The 19,166-nt window shown below is 47.4% G+C and overlaps 1 protein-coding gene across 4 annotated transcripts in view; it reads left to right on the forward strand.

The window, feature by feature from the left end:
* NFATC2 (nuclear factor of activated T cells 2) overlaps window positions 1-18,526 on the forward strand; it is a 78,691-nt gene extending 60,165 nt beyond the window's left edge. For 3 of the 4 annotated variants that reach the window (XM_059862330.1, XM_059862328.1, XM_059862331.1), the window contains exon 10: window positions 12,478-18,526. In XM_059862330.1, the coding sequence (XP_059718313.1) occupies window positions 12,478-12,533 (56 nt within the window). In that variant the 3' untranslated portion in view covers window positions 12,534-18,526. Of the gene's footprint in view, window positions 1-7,664; window positions 7,753-12,477 lie in introns of all 4 variants that reach the window. The other variant, XM_059862329.1, reaches the window with a different exon arrangement.
* The last annotated feature ends 640 nt before the right edge of the window (window positions 18,527-19,166 follow it).

Consider the following 19,166-nt stretch of genomic DNA (forward strand, 5'->3'; position numbering starts at 1 on the left):
TAGGCCATCCCAAGGCTGTTCCCTTAGGCCATCCCAAAGGATGTTCCCTTAGGCCATCCCAAAGGATGTTCCCTTGGGCCATCCCAAGGATGTTCCCTTAGGCCATCCCAAGGCTGTTCCCTTAGGCCATCCCAAGGCTGTTCCCTTAGGCCATCCCAAGGATGTTCCCTTAGGCCATCCCAAGGCCATTCCCTTGGGCCATCCCAAGGCTGTTCCCTTAGGCCATCCCAAAGGATGTTCCCTTAGGCCATCCCAAGGCTGTTCCCTTAGGCCATCCCAAAGGATGTTCCCTTAGGCCATCCCAAGGCCGTTCCCTTAGGCCATCCCAAGGCCATTCCCTTAGGCCATCCCAAGGATGTTCCCTTAGGCCATCCCAAGGGATGTTCCCTTAGGCCATCCCAAGGATGTTCCCTTAGGCCATCCCAAGGATGTTCCCTTAGGCCATCCCAAGGCTGTTCCCTTAGGCCATCCCAAGGCTGTTCCCTTAGGCCATCCCAAGGATGTTCCCTTGGGCCATCCCAAGGCTGTTCCCTTAGGCCATCCCAAGGATGTTCCCTTAGGCCATCCCAAGGCCGTTCCCTTAGGCCATCCCAAAGGATGTTCCCTTAGGCCATCCCAAGGCCGTTCCCTTGGGCCATCCCAAGGCCGTTCCCAGTCCTGCTCAGGACTCTCTGTGGTGTTCCCAGAGGTGCTGTGCACAGCCCGTGCCCCATCCCGAGGGTGCCATGTGCTTGTCCCTGGGTGTGTGTGGTGTGTGAGCGTGGCTGGGTGTCTGACCCCAGGGCTGCCAGGTCCCCTCAGGAGCGAGGCCTTGCTGCAGGCTCTGTGTGGTGGCCCCGCTCTGTGTGTGTGACCGGGGCATGTCTGTCCTGCTGGCAGCCCCTCTCCTGCCAGCCCTGCTCACACAGATTGCTGGGGATGAGCCCTTGGCCTTGCTGCTGCCGTGTGTTCCAGCTGTCCGTGGCTGCTTCCCTCTGCAGGACAGACAGGATTCCCATTGAATCCCCATTCCCAGCCTGCCAACTGCTGCCGAGTGTGTGCTGGGCTCCGATGAGATCATGTCAAACCTAAGCAAGTCTGATCTTTCTCTTGGGCAGGAGGGTGTTTTATCATGCTGTGGTTCCAAGGCCGCTGTTGTTGGGTTGGAATTCTCCCAGGAAGTGCAGCAGTGCATGGTTAAATGCAAAGTAATAGGTTCAATATGAGGCACAGACACGGAGCTCTGAGCTGGCTGAGCACACTTGTGTTTAAAGGAGAACGTGGTAACACAGCTGGGGAGAGATCAGGATGGGCTTGCCAGGTATCCCAGACCTTGCAGCGTGCCCCTGGGACACTGCCTGAGCACAGGATTCACCTCCTGCCTGCCTGGCCTGGGGATCCACACAGCTCCCAGACCTCACAGCTGGAAAACTGGGGATGGCTCATCATTAAATCCCAGGAAGGATTCCCTGGGGCAGTCTCTTTGGGTGGTGGTTCCTACATCTTGATCTGGAGTTGGGATATCTGAACTAATTGAGGGAGATCTGGAAATAATTGAGGGCTAATTTCTGAACAAATGTAGGTTATTGCTGTTGTGGTGAGGTTGGGAATTGCCCAGCCTCAGCAGTATGGGCTGCACTTCAGCTAAAGGTGAACCTCAGCTGGACATGGAGGAGCTCATTCTGTTTCTGCTAATTGATAGCCCTTCTTTTCTCCTTCCTTTAATCTTTCTTATTTTCTTTCATCTTCTCTTCGTATTGAAAACAAAAGTTTTCTTATTCATGCCATTGATTCAGATTGAAAGTGTGAAGCCTTTGGATGATGCAGATAACATTTTTCTTGTTCTCTCAAGATGTTTACTGTCAGATGTTCCTGGCCTTCTTGAGGCAAGATGGAAAAGCAGTTACAGTATCTGCTCCCGTGGTCTTTTGCACTCCTTTTTCCAGTTATCCCTGTCTCTTACAATTAAGTCTGTCTCGTGGCCTCTGATTTATACATATACCCCATAGTATTGTACAGTATTTTTATTAGTACATTATTTTATGGTAGAAACCCCAGCCCTCTGTTGTGGCAGATGCTGCTTTGACTCCAAAGTTAAAAAAAGCAGTTCCTCCCTCAAAGGAGTTCCAGTCAAAGTGCAAAATAAGAGCAAACAGCTGGATGTGGCAGACACACAGTATCTTGTATGTGGCACCTCCTTGACGTTATTAGATGTGAATTGTAACACTCTGTCAGTAACCAGTTAAATATTTCATGGTCTGGATGCTTTCCAGCTGCCTTGGGAGCAGTAACTGCAGCCCCCAAGTGCAGGACTGCTGTTGGCAGGACCTGCAGAGCTGCTGCCCATCTCTGCCCTTGGAGGCACTTCCCAAAGGGGGGAAGAATCTTCCCCCAAATATTCATTTGTGGAAGGATGTGGAGGCATGATAGAAAAAATAATCCGAGTGTTAAAGTGATTTTGTGTGTTCCCCTGCTCAGTGTGGTGCCTGTTGCCCATGGTCCTGCTGACAGTCCAGCAGATGGGAGCAAATGCCTCGTGCAGGCTGGCTGGGCTGGGGCTGTTTGTCAGGCAGAGGAATTGCAGGCAGAGGGAGATTTGCATGTCTGGGCGGAGGGGAGCTGAGTTTGCTTGGCAGAATTCCTCACAGGCCACTTGTGCATCTTGCCTGTTACCTTAGGATGGGGATTTTCTGCTGTTTTCTCCTGAGAACCAGGCTCAGAATTCAGTTCAGGCATGTCAGGAGGGAAAGCTGGAGTGGGGAGAGGCTGGGGCTCTGCAGGACTCACAGCCCTTCAGAGGGATGTTGCAGAGTGAAGACACAGCTCAAGATAAGATGCCAGAGAATTAGAGCCAGTGAATAGTTTTGTGGATTAATAGACATAAGCACTAGAGCTCAAGGGAGGGAAACAGATTCCATTATTGACTGTTCATCCCCTGCAAAACTGCCTAAAGGGAAGGCTTATTATGGTTTGTTTTCCCTTAATTAAATATTTGTTACATGGTTTGTTTCCCCTCAATTAAATATTTGTTCTGGTTGTTCCTTTGTGACAGAAATCAAAAAGCTGCAGCATTGCCTATCTTGTACTTTCAGCTAATCCTGAACATGCTGTAGCTGTTCTTCTGTCCTCCCCCCAATTATTTCCTGTAAAAAATGGCTTTCTTGCATCCATTCTCTTTTCTCTCTCTGTTTTTGAATCACTCTGCTGAATGACTCACCCTGCCCCAGTAAATAGGTTAACTTTAGGAGAATGATGAAACTGCACAGTGACATGTGGATAGAGAGCTGTTGCTCGTGTGCTTTCGCTGCAGTTGCTGTTTTAGAGCTGTTGTGGTATCCAATACCAATTTCATCAGGTTTTAAACCACGAGGTGCTGCTGCAGGGAAAAGGCACCACCAACCTCCTCTGCTTGTGCTGGTTTTGATCTAAAAGAAATGTGTCTTAGTACCGAATGGCACTGCTGGTGTCAGCAGCTCTGGATCAAATCCTGAGGTCCAAACCAAGCCAAATAAACCAGACAGGAGCAGCTTCACCCTTGTGCCTTGCAGCAGCAGCAGCACAGTCAAGTCAAGAGTTAGCAGTGACAAAGTGAGGACTCTTGCCTTGTGTTTCCTAAGCTTCAGTCCATCAGCCTAATATTGCTGAATGGGCTTAGCCAAGTAACGTGGTTTATAAAATGAACTCCATCCCCTTCTGGTATAAGTTTTTGTGTATTTATTTATTATGTGCTCGTTCTACTTGGAATATTTTACTTGGTCTTGTTGCATGTAAACGAAAGCTAAATACAAACTTCATCTTTTCTCAGTAACTCACCAAGTATCAACGAGGGAGAGCCAACTCCATGACTCAAACACGTGTCCCTTCCCTTGCAGTTGCAGCCAAAACTCTCTGGCATCAGAGTGCTGCAGAATGAAAGTCAGATCTAAATATATGTGAGCAGAAATAAAGTCAGTTAAAAAAAGACTTTGTTATGGAAAGCTACTACAAACCAAATCCACGGTGGCCTGGAGTTCCTCATCACACCCAGGCTGATCTAGTTTTCCACTTTCAAGGTACTCTTCCCAAAGCAGCTGCTGACACTGGTGGAGGAGCTGCACAGAGCCAGCTCAGCTCCTTGCAGTCCCTTTCTGCCTCCTGTGTGGTGACTAAACAGACCTCAGGGGTTTACCTGATAAAGCACAGGGTATTTATCACCATCCTAGCAAAGAGGAATACAGGAGCTTTTGTGTCATGCTCATGTAGTTCTGGCATTGATACCCAGAGCCAGTCCTTGGTCAGTAACCTGGGAAGGGCCTGGGCAGTGCCTGGCCCTGGGTGCCACCCTGAGCACCATCTTTGGGTTTGTGTCAGTGTCTGCAGTGCTCTGGAGTGGGCAGAGAATGAGATTCAAAGAAACAGAAATAGCCCAGCTTGCTGAGGTGCCTCTCCCAGCTCTGCTCCAAGTATCTGACACAACCCTCTAAGCCCAGCTCGGGGGGTCTGAGCCTGCAGAACAGCTCCAAGGGCTGCCCACAGGCATTTGCTGCAGCCTGCTGGGGCAGGAGGAAAAGGGCATGAAATAATTCCTGAAGGTGCCCCTTCTTCCTCCAGTCCATGTGCAGGCAGGGCTTGCACCTGATGAAAAAAGTGGGGACTAAATACTGAAATGCATCGAGCAAACAGGAAATCACACTCAGGAGCAACAATTGCTCTTTTGGTGCTGTTGCAGCCAGCAGCCAGGATAGAATCCCAGCTCATGTGTGTGCATGTGTGTCCTGCAAATATCACAATTCCCTGGGTCTTGGAAAAGTGCCTCGAAAACTTAACTCAGGGATCAAATGGATGAGAAAACTGAAAGCACCACAAATGGCACCCATCAGCCTTAGGACTGTTCCCTTCAGCTCATGTAGGGCAGCCTTTGGCAGCTGTTTCTGCAGCAGAACGTGTCATTTGTGCTGTAATTCTCCTTCTGACCCTTTTCTGTGTCATTTGTGCTGTGATTCTCCTGCCCTTTTTCTGTGTCATTTGTGCTGTGATTCTCCTGCCCCTTTTCTGTGTCATTTGTGCTGTGATTCTCCTTCTGCCCCTTTTCTGTGTCATTTGTGCTGTAATTCTCCTTCTGCCCCTTTTCTGTGTCATTTGTGCTGTGATTCTCCTGCCCCTTTTTCTGTGTCATTTGTGCTGTGATTCTCCTTCTGCCCCTTTTCTGTGTCATTTGTGCTGTGATTCTCCTTCTGCCCCTTTTCTGTGTCATTTGTGCTGTGATTCTCCTGCCCCTTTTCTGTGTCATTTGTGCTGTGATTCTCCTTCTGCCCCTTTTCTGTGTCATTTGTGCTGTGATTTCTCCTTCTGCCCCTTTTCTGTGTCATTTGTGCTGTGATTCTCCTTCTGCCCCTTTTCTGTGTCATTTGTGCTGTGATTTCTCCTTCTGCCCCTTTTCTGTGTCATTTGTGCTGTGATTTCTCCTTCTGCCCCTTTTCTGTGTCATTTGTGCTCTAAGTCTCCTCCTGCCTGTGTGAGCTCAGCACCTGATGGTGCTTTGGGATCTGAAGGGTCCAAAGTCCTGCCTAAGGATGTTCAAACACTCCTGCAGGGCTCTTGGGGATGCTGCTCTCTGCTCCATCCCACACGCAGCAGAGTGGATTTGCTGAGGGTGTAGCTCATGCTGTGGAGTGTTCATCCTCTCAGGCTGTTTTCTCTTAGCTGAGCAGGGATTGTTGGAGTTCCAGGAGTGTGACCTCATAGCCTTTGTGCATTTTTCAGCCCAGAGCAGGTCTGTACCAGGTCTGGTCCTTCAGGGATGCTTGGCCAGGCCCATATGGCAGGATGATGACAGAGCTCCAAGCCCTGGAGTCCCCCCATTCCCCTCTGGGTCACTTTTCCTGCCAGCTTTGAGGCTGTTGATCTTTTCTGGAAGTACAGGGACAATAATGAAAGTGCTTAGAGAACCCTTAGTGTTTCTGAGGTGGTGTCACAGACAGATTTGTGTTTTGAGTACTTCCTTCCTGCTAGTTTTGATCTACAGTGCATTTAGGGCATTGAATTTTTTTAGCAGAAATGCTGTCTTTATGTTTTGCTCTTTTCTTGCAGGCACACCCAGCTTCCTGTTAAATTTGGGTAGGACAATACTAGAGATACCAATTGTTTGATTTTTACACCTCACTCTGGTACTGTGCTGAAATACAAGGGAAGGATATTTAAATGTCATAGTGCAATCCAGATCCTGTAAATCCAGAGCAGTTCAGATATTGATTTCAGTTGGGATGGGCTTTAGCCAAAAATATGCATTTTATTTAGATTCTGTTTTCCATCAGATATCTGTATTATGTTGCTCCATTCATGGAAAGATGCCAATGGCTTTGGAGGCTGTTGATACTCCTACAGCAAAAATGCATCCTGGGACTTGAGTTGCCACTTAGTTTGAGGTCAGCAACCTCTGCCAAGAGTTTGCTTAATTAGTGGAGGTGAGCTGATTGCTGCTGGGCTGGAGGGTGTGGAGGAGGCTCACAGGTCACACAGACTCCGTGGGTTACAAGCAGGACAAGACAGAAAAGTTGACAAGAGAGATGCAGGGTGCATCTCTTGCCATTATCTCAGTGAGGAGGACGCCCTGGTTTTGATGTGTAATTAAAGCTTCACAGCTGAGAACATCCCAGTGATTGTATATCCCCATTTTCCAGGAAAAAGCCTTTCATTGCTGTTGATTTCTACAACAACCCCACACACTCCCAACAACTTTGGGCTCCTCGTGCCTGTGCACCCAAACTGGTATTTCCCAGCCAGGGAGTCGCTGTGCTCTCGTGTGCAGAAGCTGATTTTCCAGGATGCAGAGGATAAAATAGGCTGTGTTCTGAGAGGGAGGTTCCAGGGCATGATACGTGGCTGCACAATCCTGGGGAGCCAAGTAAAATACTTCTTTTCTATATATAGTCACCTGAAATCCAGCAGCAAAGACACTTCTGAATCTTGCACTCAAAACTTAGTTTTTAAGCACTTTTTGCTCCTTAATATTGCATTTTTAAAAAATTATTATTTCCACATGGTTTTGCAGGAGTGCCAAATGCTTTCCTGGTGAATTCAAAAGAAATCTACAAAGATTAAGAAATGATAAAAAAAAAAGGGCAGAAAATTTTAAATACTGCCTTTTCCTGAGGAAAATAATTCACCTTATTTGCAATTGAAGCAAAGACTGTAGCTTTCATTTTTTACCCAGATCTTCCCTGTTCTGTACAATTAAGGCAAAGTGTGATTTTCACAGCCACTGTGGTTGGATCTCTCAGTTAAAAGGGACTGACTTTGGATCTTATTTGGGCACTGGGGTGACACCAGAAGTGAACTTTGCAAAGGCAGTGACGGGTGTGACCTGACTCACAGGTCACAGGGACCCTTGGGCCTCTGCAGTGTCAGACAAATTATCAGCTTTTCCCCTTTTGTCACCAATCTGGGAGTGTAAGTTTTGGAATATTCATTTTTAGATAAAATCAGTTGAGAAAAGAGGGGATAAAAAGTAAAATCTAGTGCTGGATCTGAGCAAACAGAGAGGTCAGTGGTTAAATTCTGCCTTGTGTGTTGTATTTGCTGAAATGTCCTTCTATGAAATTAAGCCACAAAGTGGAAGAATAGCTGAAAGCTGTAACACTTGGCCGTGCAGCAGAGGTCAAAGGTTACCTTTTTTTCTCAAAAATGGTTTTGCAAATCTTTTTCAGAGCTGATAGATACACACCTTAGCTGGATACAAAACATTATATGAAAAAGAATGACTGTGATCTTTGATCCAAGCAATCAAAAAGAAAGGTAATTGGTATTTTTCTGCCTTTTCTCCAGCTGTGTGTTTCTCTTAACCTTTATTTATTTATTTTTTCAATTAAGAAGTCATGCCCCTTTTTATTTGGCATAGAGGGTTTAAAATATTTAATTTTATTTAATTTTTTTTTATTTTAATATTCTTTTTCTTCCCCACTTGTGTAGCACAGAGCTGTCCTGAGGTAGCTGGGGCCTGGTGGGCAGGGAAGGAGAGGTGGGGCCGTGCATGCTGGGCTGAAGCATCTAAAGGATCCCCTCCTTCCAGGCAGGGCAGGTTTGAGGGCACTCTGCCAAGCAGGGTCAGCTTTGCTGCACCAGGTCCTGCCCAGGGCTTTGCTTTGCATGTCCCAATTCCTGCTGGCCGTGGAGCACTGCAGGGAGGAGCCACTGGGGCTGAGCTGTGCCTTCTCTGAGGAGCCCCTCACTGCTCAGGATCCCCAGAGGGTCAGTGCCACCTGTGTGGGACACCCACAGCATCCCTGGTACTCAGGGGGACCTGTGGGAATGTCCCCAGAGGGTCAGTGCCACCTGTGTGGGACACCCACAGCATCCCTGGTACCCAGGGGGACCTGAGGGAATGTCCCCAGAGGGTCAGTGCCACCTGTGTGGCTGTGGAGCACCCACAGCATCCCTGGTACTCAGGGGGACCTGTGGGAATGTCCCCAGAGGGTCAGTGCCACCGGTGTGGAGCACCCACAGCATCCCTGGTACCCAGGGGGACCTGTGGGAATGTCCCCAGAGGGTCAGTGCCACCGGTGTGGAGCACCCACAGCATCCCTGGTACTCAGGGGGACCTGTGGGAATGTCCCCAGAGGGTCACTGCCACCGGTGTGGAGCACCCACAGCATCCCTGGTACCCAGGGGGACCTGTGGGAATGTCCCCAGAGGGTCAGTGCCACCGGTGTGGAGCACCCACAGCATCCCTGGTACTCAGGGGGACCTGTGGGAATGTCCCCAGAGGGTCACTGCCACCTGTGTGGAGCACCCACAGCATCCCTGGTACCCAGGGGGATCTGTGGGAATGTCCCCAGAGGGTCAGTGCCACCTGTGTGGGACACCCACAGCATCCCTGGTACCCAGGGGGATCTGTGGGAATGTCCCCAGAGGGTCAGTGCCACCTGTGTGGCTGTGGAGCACCCACAGCATCCCTGGTACCCAGGGGGATCCGTGGGGTGGCACAGGTGCAGAGGGGTGTGAGTGTGGCACCCTCACAGGGTGACATTGCCACCTCAAGGGGCTCCTGTGGTCTCTGGGCTGCTGGGACACAGCCCAGTGTCACCCCACAGGAACACACGCCAGTTTCCAGCTGGGAGGATGAGAGGGAGGCGTGGCTGTCAGTGGGGCCTGGGGCAGGGGCTGGTGCCCACCAGGGACACAGACTGCCCCCATAATTCCAGCAGCCTCTGGGTCACCTCCCTGGGCACTGCCAGGGCTCTGTCCCACTCCTACAGCAGCAGAAGGTGACACAGGACACGCTGAAGGGTGCCCTGGCAGGGGTTTCCTGGCCTGCATGGCTGCTGGCAGCTGTGATTGATTCAATCTTTCATTACCTTTGCATATGTGCCTGTGGCCTCATTTAATCAGTTCTCTCATTAACCAGATCAATAGTGGTGTGCTCCAGAGCAACCAGTGCCAGGCACCTTAAACAACAATGTTTTATTTATTATTCACATCATCTCCTGTTCCTCTCAGCTAGAAATGAGCAAATAATGAGAGCTGATACTTGAGATACATTTTAACCACACTGCCAAAAAGCTGGGAGTTCAGGAGAGCAGCTTCAGCATGTGCTCTGGGCTTCCTCTGAGGTTTAGGCACGGCTCAGTTTCTGGTTTGGTCCAGGCAGATTTGGTCCAGGCTCAGTTTCTGGCTTGGTCCAGGCTCAGTTTCTGGTTTGGTCCAGGCTCAGTTTCTGGCTTGGTCCAGGCTCAGTTTCTGGCTTGGTCCAGGCTCAGTTTCTGGTTTGGTCCAGGCTCAGTTTCTGGCTTGGTCCAGGCTCAGTTTCTGGTTTGGTCCAGGCTCAGTTTCTGGTTTGGTCCAGGCTCAGTTTCTGGCTTGGTCCAGGCTCAGTTTCTGGCTTGGTCCAGCCTTCTGTTGAAGCCCAGGTCTCTTGGGCAGCCCTGGATGTGGGCACACGTGCTCACAGTCCTGGAGCAGATCCCCAGGGATGTGTGATTCCACAGGCCCTGGGCTGGAGGTGATTTCCAGCCTGGACAGGGAGCCATGCCTTGGGATCATTCCTGTTCATTTACATATTGATTGGCTTTAGGGACTCTGGTTGCAGGTGTTAGTGCTGGGACAAGCCCTGACACCTTGTAGTGATGGCCAGCCTAACCTGCAGCTGACACTCCTCTCAGCACCTGGATTTGGGTGAAGCTCAGGGTGACTGTGGGACCTTCAGGCCAGCTGATAACAGGGAGCTCTTGACATTCAGGTTCTCACAAAACCCCAACTGTCCACGTGGAAGGGCTGGCAGGGAGCAGTCCTGGGTGTGCCTGTCCATGGGGTTAATGCCTCACACTGTTCCCCTGCAGCTTCTCAGCCCTGCTCAGGCTGCAGCCCCCTGTAACCTCAGCCCACAGAAGCCACTGCTGACCTCAGGGGAGGGAAAGTGAAGCTTGCAGGCTGAGTCAGCACTTCACCACAGCATCCAACCTGCCCAGAGCCAGCCCCAAGCAGGGAATAACCAAACTGGACCCCTCAAAGCCTCTTCAGGGAGCCCCACTGAATTATCTGCTCCTGTTGCACTTCATATTTAACCCTTCCTAGCTGCAGATGACTGCTGGCTCTGCTATTTCCATGGCTGTATGAGATAAAAGGAATAGGTAAAGCTCATCTGTGGTATTTTTGGTAGCACAAACAAGTGTGTTGATAAATAAATTGCCTGCAGCCTCAGCCCACTTGTTTCTCAAAAGGAAATGACCCTCTAAGTGTGGGTACCCACTTCTTTTACCTCACTGCTATTTTTAGCTGAGGCTGTGAAAACTTTCCATTGAAGACCTGCTCCTGTCATTTCCTGGGTAGAGCAGGCAGGAAGCTGTGAGTGAGCAGGAGGAGGCTCTGCTCAGGCTGGACCAACCTCCCCTCCCTCTGGCTGCTCCCTGCACTGCACTGCAGCCCTCCCTGGTCACCCAAACGTTCCTTCTTTGCCACAAGTCCCCCAGAGCCAGCAGCTGGCAGTGCTAGGTAGGATGCTGGCCAGCAGTTCTGCTTTTCTTGCCCAAATCATCTCCAGGAGGCTCCAGTCTGACCCAAATCAGGCATCTCCCAGCTGGAGTTAGGAAGAGCTGAGCCATGGGCTGTTACTGGTGGGATTTCTGAGCATGGAGTTCCTGGAGTACAGCCCCCCACAACAGCAGCAACACAGAGGTCTGGAAAAATACTGATTTTACTTCCTCAGAGATAAATCCCAGCATGCAGAGGAAGGAGATTTCAAACCATTAATAGTAAATACTAAAAATTAATTCATGTGTTCCCCTTCCCAGAGACTTGCCAGAGACTGGGCACCAGGTCTTTTAGATTGGGGGAAGTAGTGAAAGTCTATGTTAATTAATACTATGTTAATTAATGTTTCTCATAAACATTTATTAGAAATTGGATAGATATAGAGGAGTCTTACAGCTGCAAACCTGAGGATTAATCAGTCTTGGGTGAGGGCCTGCTTTGGTTTGAGTTAGTCCCTGTTTCAGCCCTTAAATACCAGCAGGGAGAAATCATTTAGATCTGGGGTCTGAAACCTAGAAAATTTAGTTTTCTTGTTTTAAGGCAAATTAGTCAGAGTAACTGAGCAGTTTCCACACCGTGATGAATACAGCACCAAGGGGCTGCAGGTGAAATGGAGCCCCAAAAAGGCAGTTCTGCAGTTCTGCACCAAAATGCTCATGGTTTAGGTCTCTCCTAATCAAAGTGCAGAGATTTCTGCACCTAAATTCTGGGAGCACCTGAATTCTAGAGAGAGAATTGTTCCAGGAGGTGCCAGAGGGTGCTTTAGGCAAGTGAGTGTGAAAAGTTGCCAGGAGACATTGGCTTTTGTGAATAAAGTGATATTGTTCTGACTTTTAAACAGACAGCAGAGTTCTTCAGTGTCTTCCCTGGAGCTTTAGTGACAAGCCTGTCCCAGGCTCTCCCAGTACCCTGGTGCTGCACGCAGGGTGTTTGTGCTCCACTCTGAAACAAGTGATAGCAAAGCAGCTAGAGTCTAGAGTGGGACTAAAAAATACCAACCATAACCACCCAAATGCAAACTTTTTCACCTGAATTGCAGTCTGTGTTTTCATCACTGTTCACTGTATTTCCTCCAAACCTGGCCTTTTTCTCTTGAAGGTATTTTCCTTTCAGCCTAGTGGAACTGTTCAGATGCTTAGCTACCTAGAGATGTTCCTTCCTTTTTCCCTGGGTAAGGGCAGTGTCTGTGGCAGAGGGAGTGTGTGTGAGGATGTGGCAGGCCCTGGGCACAGGCTGCAGCCTCTCTCTGCTTTATGGCACCTGAATCATGCTGAATACAGTGAAACCCCTTCTCTCCCCTCCTTCCCCTTGCCTTCCAAAAACCTGTAATCTGGGCAAGCAGGACCATGATTTCTTATTTAGATTTTAATAAAACTCAGTTACGAATGCAGAGGGGATGTTTGCAGCTTGACTGCCCAAGGATTGCTTTTACTTTTTACTTGTCCTGATGTTGGAAGTGCTTTAATGTTTCCTCCTCTTTCTTTTATTTCCCAGTTAACGAAATTATCAGGAAGGAATTTTCTGGACTCCCTGCCAGAAGTCAGACATAGAAGAGATTTGTGAGACAACTTTTACCGAATCCTTCCACGAGTGACCTCTTAGATCCTTCCAGTGCCCCTGCAACCTCTGGCTTCCTTTGCAGTTCATCTCCAGGCAGAGACTCAGTGCAAGGAACAATGAATTGGCACCAAGCGACAGCCTTGGCTGAGCACCTCGCCACCTCTGTGTGTAAACAGCACGCAGGACACCCTTCCTTTCATCCAGAGATCACATTGTTCTCCTGGAACACAGCATCTGTCCGAGGAAACACTTCAAGCCTGCTGCAACCCATCTGTCTGTGCGTCCATCCATCCTTTGGGGGAGACAGGAGCTGCCCCCTGGGCAGGGCCCAGAGCCTGGGCTGGGCACTGGGGGTGGGCAAAGGGGAGCAGAGTAATATATTCATGGGACAGGAACACCATCCTGCAGGTCACTAACAATGATTTGCCCTCCAGGTCTCAAAGCCCTCCTGAGAAATGTTATTATTGTAGGAAACTGAGGCAGCCAAGCTCGCTCAGCCTTCATCCAGTCTAGGATCAAAGCCAGTTTGCTCTGAGCACTGGGGTTGGTATTTCAGACAGGAGATCTCAGCTGAATCCAGGAGTTTTCTTCATTTTTCTCGTCAGACTGGATAGGAATTTGAAGGAGAGGGATTCTCATAGCCAACCAGTGAAAAGAGCAATTCAGCAGTTGCAATGCCTGCCCCGAGGTAAAATAAACCCAGGTAAACCAGAGATTAATATATAGGAGTCACAGTAAATCCAAAGATTTTATGATTGATCCTTATTAGTATTTAGGCAGTGTATGAACACACCTTAGATATTTTCTCTCTAACAAATTGTTGCTGTTTCTTTTCATGTAGAACCTGCTCTTGGCTCATAACTTGTTTCATTTAGCAGCTGGAACATTTACTCACCCGAGCTGCAGAGGAAAATAACTGCATCTTACAGAAGCCATACATTCCAGAGAAAATAGACACTTATTTATATTCACCTGGTCTCTTTAGCTTTGCAAAGCTACCAGCAGTTCCTGGAAAGGTTCCATTTCCATGGGAGTTAGTATTTTGTTATGTTTTGCTTCGTGTGTTAGAATATCCTGTCCTGACTCCTGCTTAGCACATTCCAGGTAACCACTGCCACCTGCAGTTGTACAAGTTAGAATATTTAGGGGAGTCAGGGATAAAAAGGCTTCTGAGTGGGTAACCAGTGTACAGTAAAAGATAGCCATCATATTTTAGGAATGCCATAGTAATCTTTCCTGGTTTTATAAATAAGGAATGCTGATATTTTTGGGAATGCAGAGCCTGAGCTCTGCTCTAGAGCACAGTGAAATTAATGCAGTTTTCAGTTGTGTCACAGTAAACTTGGCAGAATACCAGCGTGTCCACTGCTCACAGCAGGAATGAAGGGATGGGAATACAGCAGAGCAGCCTCAAAATTGGTTCCCCAATGTCTCAAGAAAGATTTTGCACAATGCCTGCAGAGCATGGCTCGGTCCAACAAAAATCTCTTCAGGACTATCAGGAAGAATATATTTTCTGCCACTAAAAACTGGTGCTTAAACTCTGCAAGGTCTTGGGGTTAGAGTGGGAGACAGAAGCATTAAGTTCTTCAGAACACCTGACCTGGGGCTCAGCTAAAATTTGGCTCTTGAACAGAAATCTGGATGTCACAAGAGCAGCTCTGAACTCCAGATTCAGCCCAGCTCAGATCCAGAACCAGAGCAGAGCCCTGCACATCCCACCCTGGCATTCATGGCACCCCTGGCTTCTATCCCTGCTTTGTGAGACTCAGACCTTCAGCCCAAAATGAGCTCCCTGTATCCCAACAGCCAGAACTCCTGGGGTGCCTCCCTGGTGCTCTCCTGGTGAGCTCTGCCCTGCAGGTGCCCTGGCCAAGCCTCAGCCTGGACCTGCAGAGGTGAAAATGGCCTTTTTTAATTGCTGATTTTTACAGAAACAAAGTGAGGCCCGGCCTTGCTGGAGAGGGGAATTCCTGTTAGACAGCACTCAGCAGGACTGGCTGGCTCACACGCCTCAAAAAGCTATTTTGGATTGTTAAAAGCTGTCACTGGGCCAGAGTCTGACACACAGTAAGGGGTTTTTAGTGCATTCTGGTGAATGAGACAATTTTGACATATTCTAAAGGCCAAAAGTTGCCTTGTCAGAAGTTCTGTGCTATAGCTGAGTAAAAGAACAGACCAAATGCATCTCCCAGTTTCACACTTGGATGTATCAAACGTTTTCCATGATCCAACCTGTAAAGTATAGGAGAAATTTAAAAAACAACCCAGAAACCCATCCACAGAAAAAAAAAATCCTCAGATTACTGGCAGGACCTTCTCTTTTTCTGGATTTTAAATAGAAGCTCAAAGAAGCCCAGGAAGGTCTTTTCAGACCTGTGATGTGCTGCTGCTGCTGCTCTGGTGATTGTCTGCAGCAGCTACTCATCAATTTAGGAGAATAATTTTTTGCATATTTATTTTTAGATTATATCAGTTTAGAAAAGGGGGTTGGCAGTAAAATCTAGTGCTGGATCTGAGCAAAGGAAAAGGTCAGTGTTTAAGTTCTGGATTGTTGAGGCTGAAATGTCCTTTAAATAAATTAACCCCCAAAAGGAAGGAGTAGCTGAAACCTTGGAGCAAAGGCTGTTCAGGGCCCAGAGGGAGCCAGGCAGGCACAGCCCTGCAGCCAAAATACACAAGATTTCCACTGTGCTCATGTGTTCTTCAGGCCCTTTGCTACAGAGGGGGACAGAGGGTTGGGTTTTCATTTGTTGGATTTATTTCTGGGGGTTGCTTTTTTTTTTGTTTGTTTGGTTTATTTTGTTTGGTTGGAAGGGTTTTTTAGGTTGGTTTTTTTGTTGTTGTTTTTCGTTTTTTGGGGCTTATTTTTTTTTGTTTGGGGTTTTTTTGGGGGAAGGGGTTTTTAATGTGCTACAGGTGCTCTAGCCATGCTTGCATTGACTGTATTCCCTCCTCCTCTTTAAGGCATAGGTATTAATCTGTGTACATATACAGTGCACAATGTCATTTATGCAGTACACCCACACAGAGAGGGGCTTGTACATGGGCTGGCAGTGACAGGACAAGGGGGGGATGGCTGCCAACTGACAGAGAATAGCTTTAAATCAGAAATTAGGATAAAAATCCCCCCTGGCAGGGTGGGCAGCCCTGGGCTGGAATCCCCAGAGCAGCTGGGGCTGCCCCTGGGTCCCTGCAGTGCCCAAGGCCAGGCTGGGCAGGGCTGGGAGCCCCTGGGGCAGTGGGAGGTGTCCCTGCCGTGGCAGGGTGGCCCTGGGTGTGTCTGAGGTCCCTGCCAGCCCAGGCCATGCCCTGCTCTCTGTGGGTGCATTACTTTATCCATGTTAGAGATGAACACCCTGTGCAGAGCTGGTCCCTGCTGTGCTGGCTCCCAGCACTCGAGCAGCTCAGCGTGGAGGCTTCACCCATGTATTCTGAATTTTAGGGGTTCAGCCACAGCTGCATGAGCTCAGGCTCTGCTGCCCCATCTGCTTTTCCATGCAACAGTAGCTAAAGAATTCAGCTTCAACCACCTTTGTATTTATTTCCAGAGAAAAGGAGCATCCTCAGGCGTAGTGTTGTGCATTGTCGTCTCTTTCAAAAAGGAAACTGATATGTTAAAATATATAGCTAGGCTGAAGAATTTCAATATATACAGTACTAAATTATTTCCTGTTCTTGCTGAGCAGAGTTTTTCCAGTATTAGTATTTCTGTTACTTTGTACAACTTTCTCTCTGTAGAAGCACCAGCTTAACCTTGAAGAGTTAATAGCATTTTGTGAGCAATTTGTTCTCACTTTATCTGGAAGATAGCCATATTTGCACATGAGGAAACTCTGTCTTTCCTCAGTTATCTGAATGTTTCACCACAGTGCCTTCCTGCCATTGTACCAAAGGCCTACAAATATCTTGTCTGCAGGGTGAACAACTCTAATGCATTTTCCATCAAAGTTGCACCATGTGACATTCATGTTGGAACTCCAAAGTTCATCTCTTTTTATTTGTCTTTTGTGTGTGTGTGTGTGTGTGTATTTGTTTTAATTTCCATTTTTCCATCCGAGCTTTGGCTGCAAATACAGGATGAGCTTCTATAAACTCTGCATCAAATATACGTAGAATAAAAATCATCATTCATGATATGTAAACAGTCTGAGAGTGGAATGGAGTGGGCAGATATCAGGAAGATTTTTTTTTTTGGTCAGTTATGAGTGTTGGAAGTCGAGTTTGCCAGGAGAGGAATTGCTTGTGAAGATACTTGCAATGAAATACAAAGTCCTGGTTTTGTTTTTCTCCATGAGAATGAGCAAAAAATAAGATCAGAGCAACAGCAGTGGAGTGAAAGTGTCTCATGTATGTTGTTTTTACTGGGAGAAAGAATGTAGAAGAGTCATGGGTTTTGCACTTGCTTTATTTGTATCCATGTAAATATGTATCCCTCCATTCTCCCCGTAGGAATAGCATTTCCTGAATGTAGAGGATTTCCAAAACCAGCACTATGTTATTCTCCATTGTATAAAAAGCTGCTGCTTCATTACATATCTAGACCAGTCCTCAAAGTAGCTAGCATGTTTTTTAAAGTGTATTTTGTAATCCATATCTTTACAACAAAAGTGACTGTGCTTTTTGTCTGACCAAATATGCAATACAACTTCTGGATTAAGGTTTGTATTTATAAAGGATCAGTTTTCATTTTCTGAATGCCTTATTCTTCTATGCAATTGTTGTTGAATTGCTGTTGTCCTAAAAAAAAAAAAAAAAAAGATGTATTTGATAAATTTCCCAAAGACTTCAAAGACAGCTTTAAACGCTTCAGAAATATGTTTCTAAATATTTCAATCTGACTTTTTCCCCTGCATTTCTTTCCAAATTGCTACTTAATAGGGAACAATGATCTGCCAGATGGGACTCAGGAAAATGACTGTCTTAATTTAAAATCTTAAACTGATTCAGATCCTCATAATTTTTACACCACTCTAAATGATCTGATGTTCCAGTTTAGCTGCAATTCTGAGTGTTTGTGCAATAGGAAGTGATGCCACTGCTGGGTCTCAGTGGGGTAAAATTCTCCAGAAACCAACTCTTTTCCTCATCATTTACATTGCAGTGGTTTCTTACCTGTGAGGCAACACTGTGCCATCACACGTGGAAGATTGTAATTCTTTACTCATCTCAGTTCAGAATGAATAATCCACCTTTTGGAACGTTTGACATCAGATTGGCATCTGTGTCTTTAATATCTGCTGGTTCTAACTGCAGGGCTCCCAGCTGATACCAGCTTCTCCAGCTACCAGCCAGTGTCCAGCCCACCCTGGTCTGTCCCAGGTTTGTTTAGCCATTTGTGTTGTTTCAGCGGTACAAAAATATAAATTAGTACCTGCACATTGCAATAAACTTCACCTGAAGGTGCTGATGCTGCAAAAGATGTCCTCAAATGCAAAAAGTTACCTGGGGGGTTGAGTTTCCTTCTGTCACTCCTAAAATAGCAACACTGGGCAGAAAGCTCCAGAAGGAGTGAGTCTCAGAAATGAATGATGTTTGTAAAGGCCAGGAGTCCCAGATGTGCTGCAGTTACTGCAGGATGGACTCTCCTGTGCAGGGACTGCTCTGCTGTGCTGGTGGCACCTGGGCACAGAGAGCCTGACCAGTGCTGCCTGTCTGGCACTCCCATTTTTGTCTGAGTGTGTAATTATGAAGTGATTCCCCCCAAAGTCAGCCCTCCCTGCCCTGGATGTTCAGGTAAAGCCATATTTTAGTAGACACACGAGTGAGCACTTGTCACTCACATCATCCTAACAGATGTCTTTTGAATCAATTTGCCTGTTCAAAAACCCAACTCTCACAATTGAAAAGGGATTTATATCATGCACATTCCTACAACAACGTTGTTAACCTCCAATGTAATGATTTTTTGCTATCTGTAAAGTATTTTTATATATTGCCTGTACTATGGTAGATTAGCAATAAATGAAAGGGCATCATCTGCTGCAAGAGTGTTTGGTCTGTTCTTGAATACCTTTCCTGCCTTTGATAAATGAATATCAGGGGCTGAGTCACCCTCAGAAATTCTCAGGAATGGCTGTGCAAAAGGATTGCAGAGCATGGAGCATTTCCTCCCTGATGAGCTGCTCAGCTCCCCTTTGGGCCAGGACCCCACCCAGGGCCTGTGGCTGAGGCTGGTCACACTGACACTTCTTCATTTCCCTCCTTTAATTTCCTGTCCCCACCACCCCAATAAAAAGCCCCAAACAATCCACACCAACAGGTACTGCAGAGCCTTGACCTGAAGGAAGCAGTCATTTCCACCTATGTGAATGTCCTTCTGCAGCAGTAGATGCTTTTTTAGAGGCTGGGGATGGACTCCATTTCACTTTTTTTCATCTAAATCTTAATTCTGCCTTTCTCTGCTGGAGACACTAAAAGAGACATTTTCATACTGCTGTGCTGGAGGGATGCCCAGAGCCCATTATGGCCCAGTGAGAGTCGAGTTTATGCAGCATTCAATTAAAGACATTTACCTTCGCAAAATCAATATTATCCTTTGCATTTAAACCCAGAGAATTCAAACCATATTCCATGCATTTGTTGGCCGTGGAGCAAGGGTTTTGCCTTGCTTATTCACAAAA

The sequence above is a fragment of the Haemorhous mexicanus genome, chromosome 18 (genome assembly GCF_027477595.1).
Source record: "Haemorhous mexicanus isolate bHaeMex1 chromosome 18, bHaeMex1.pri, whole genome shotgun sequence".
NCBI classification, from domain to species: Eukaryota; Metazoa; Chordata; class Aves; order Passeriformes; family Fringillidae; genus Haemorhous; species Haemorhous mexicanus.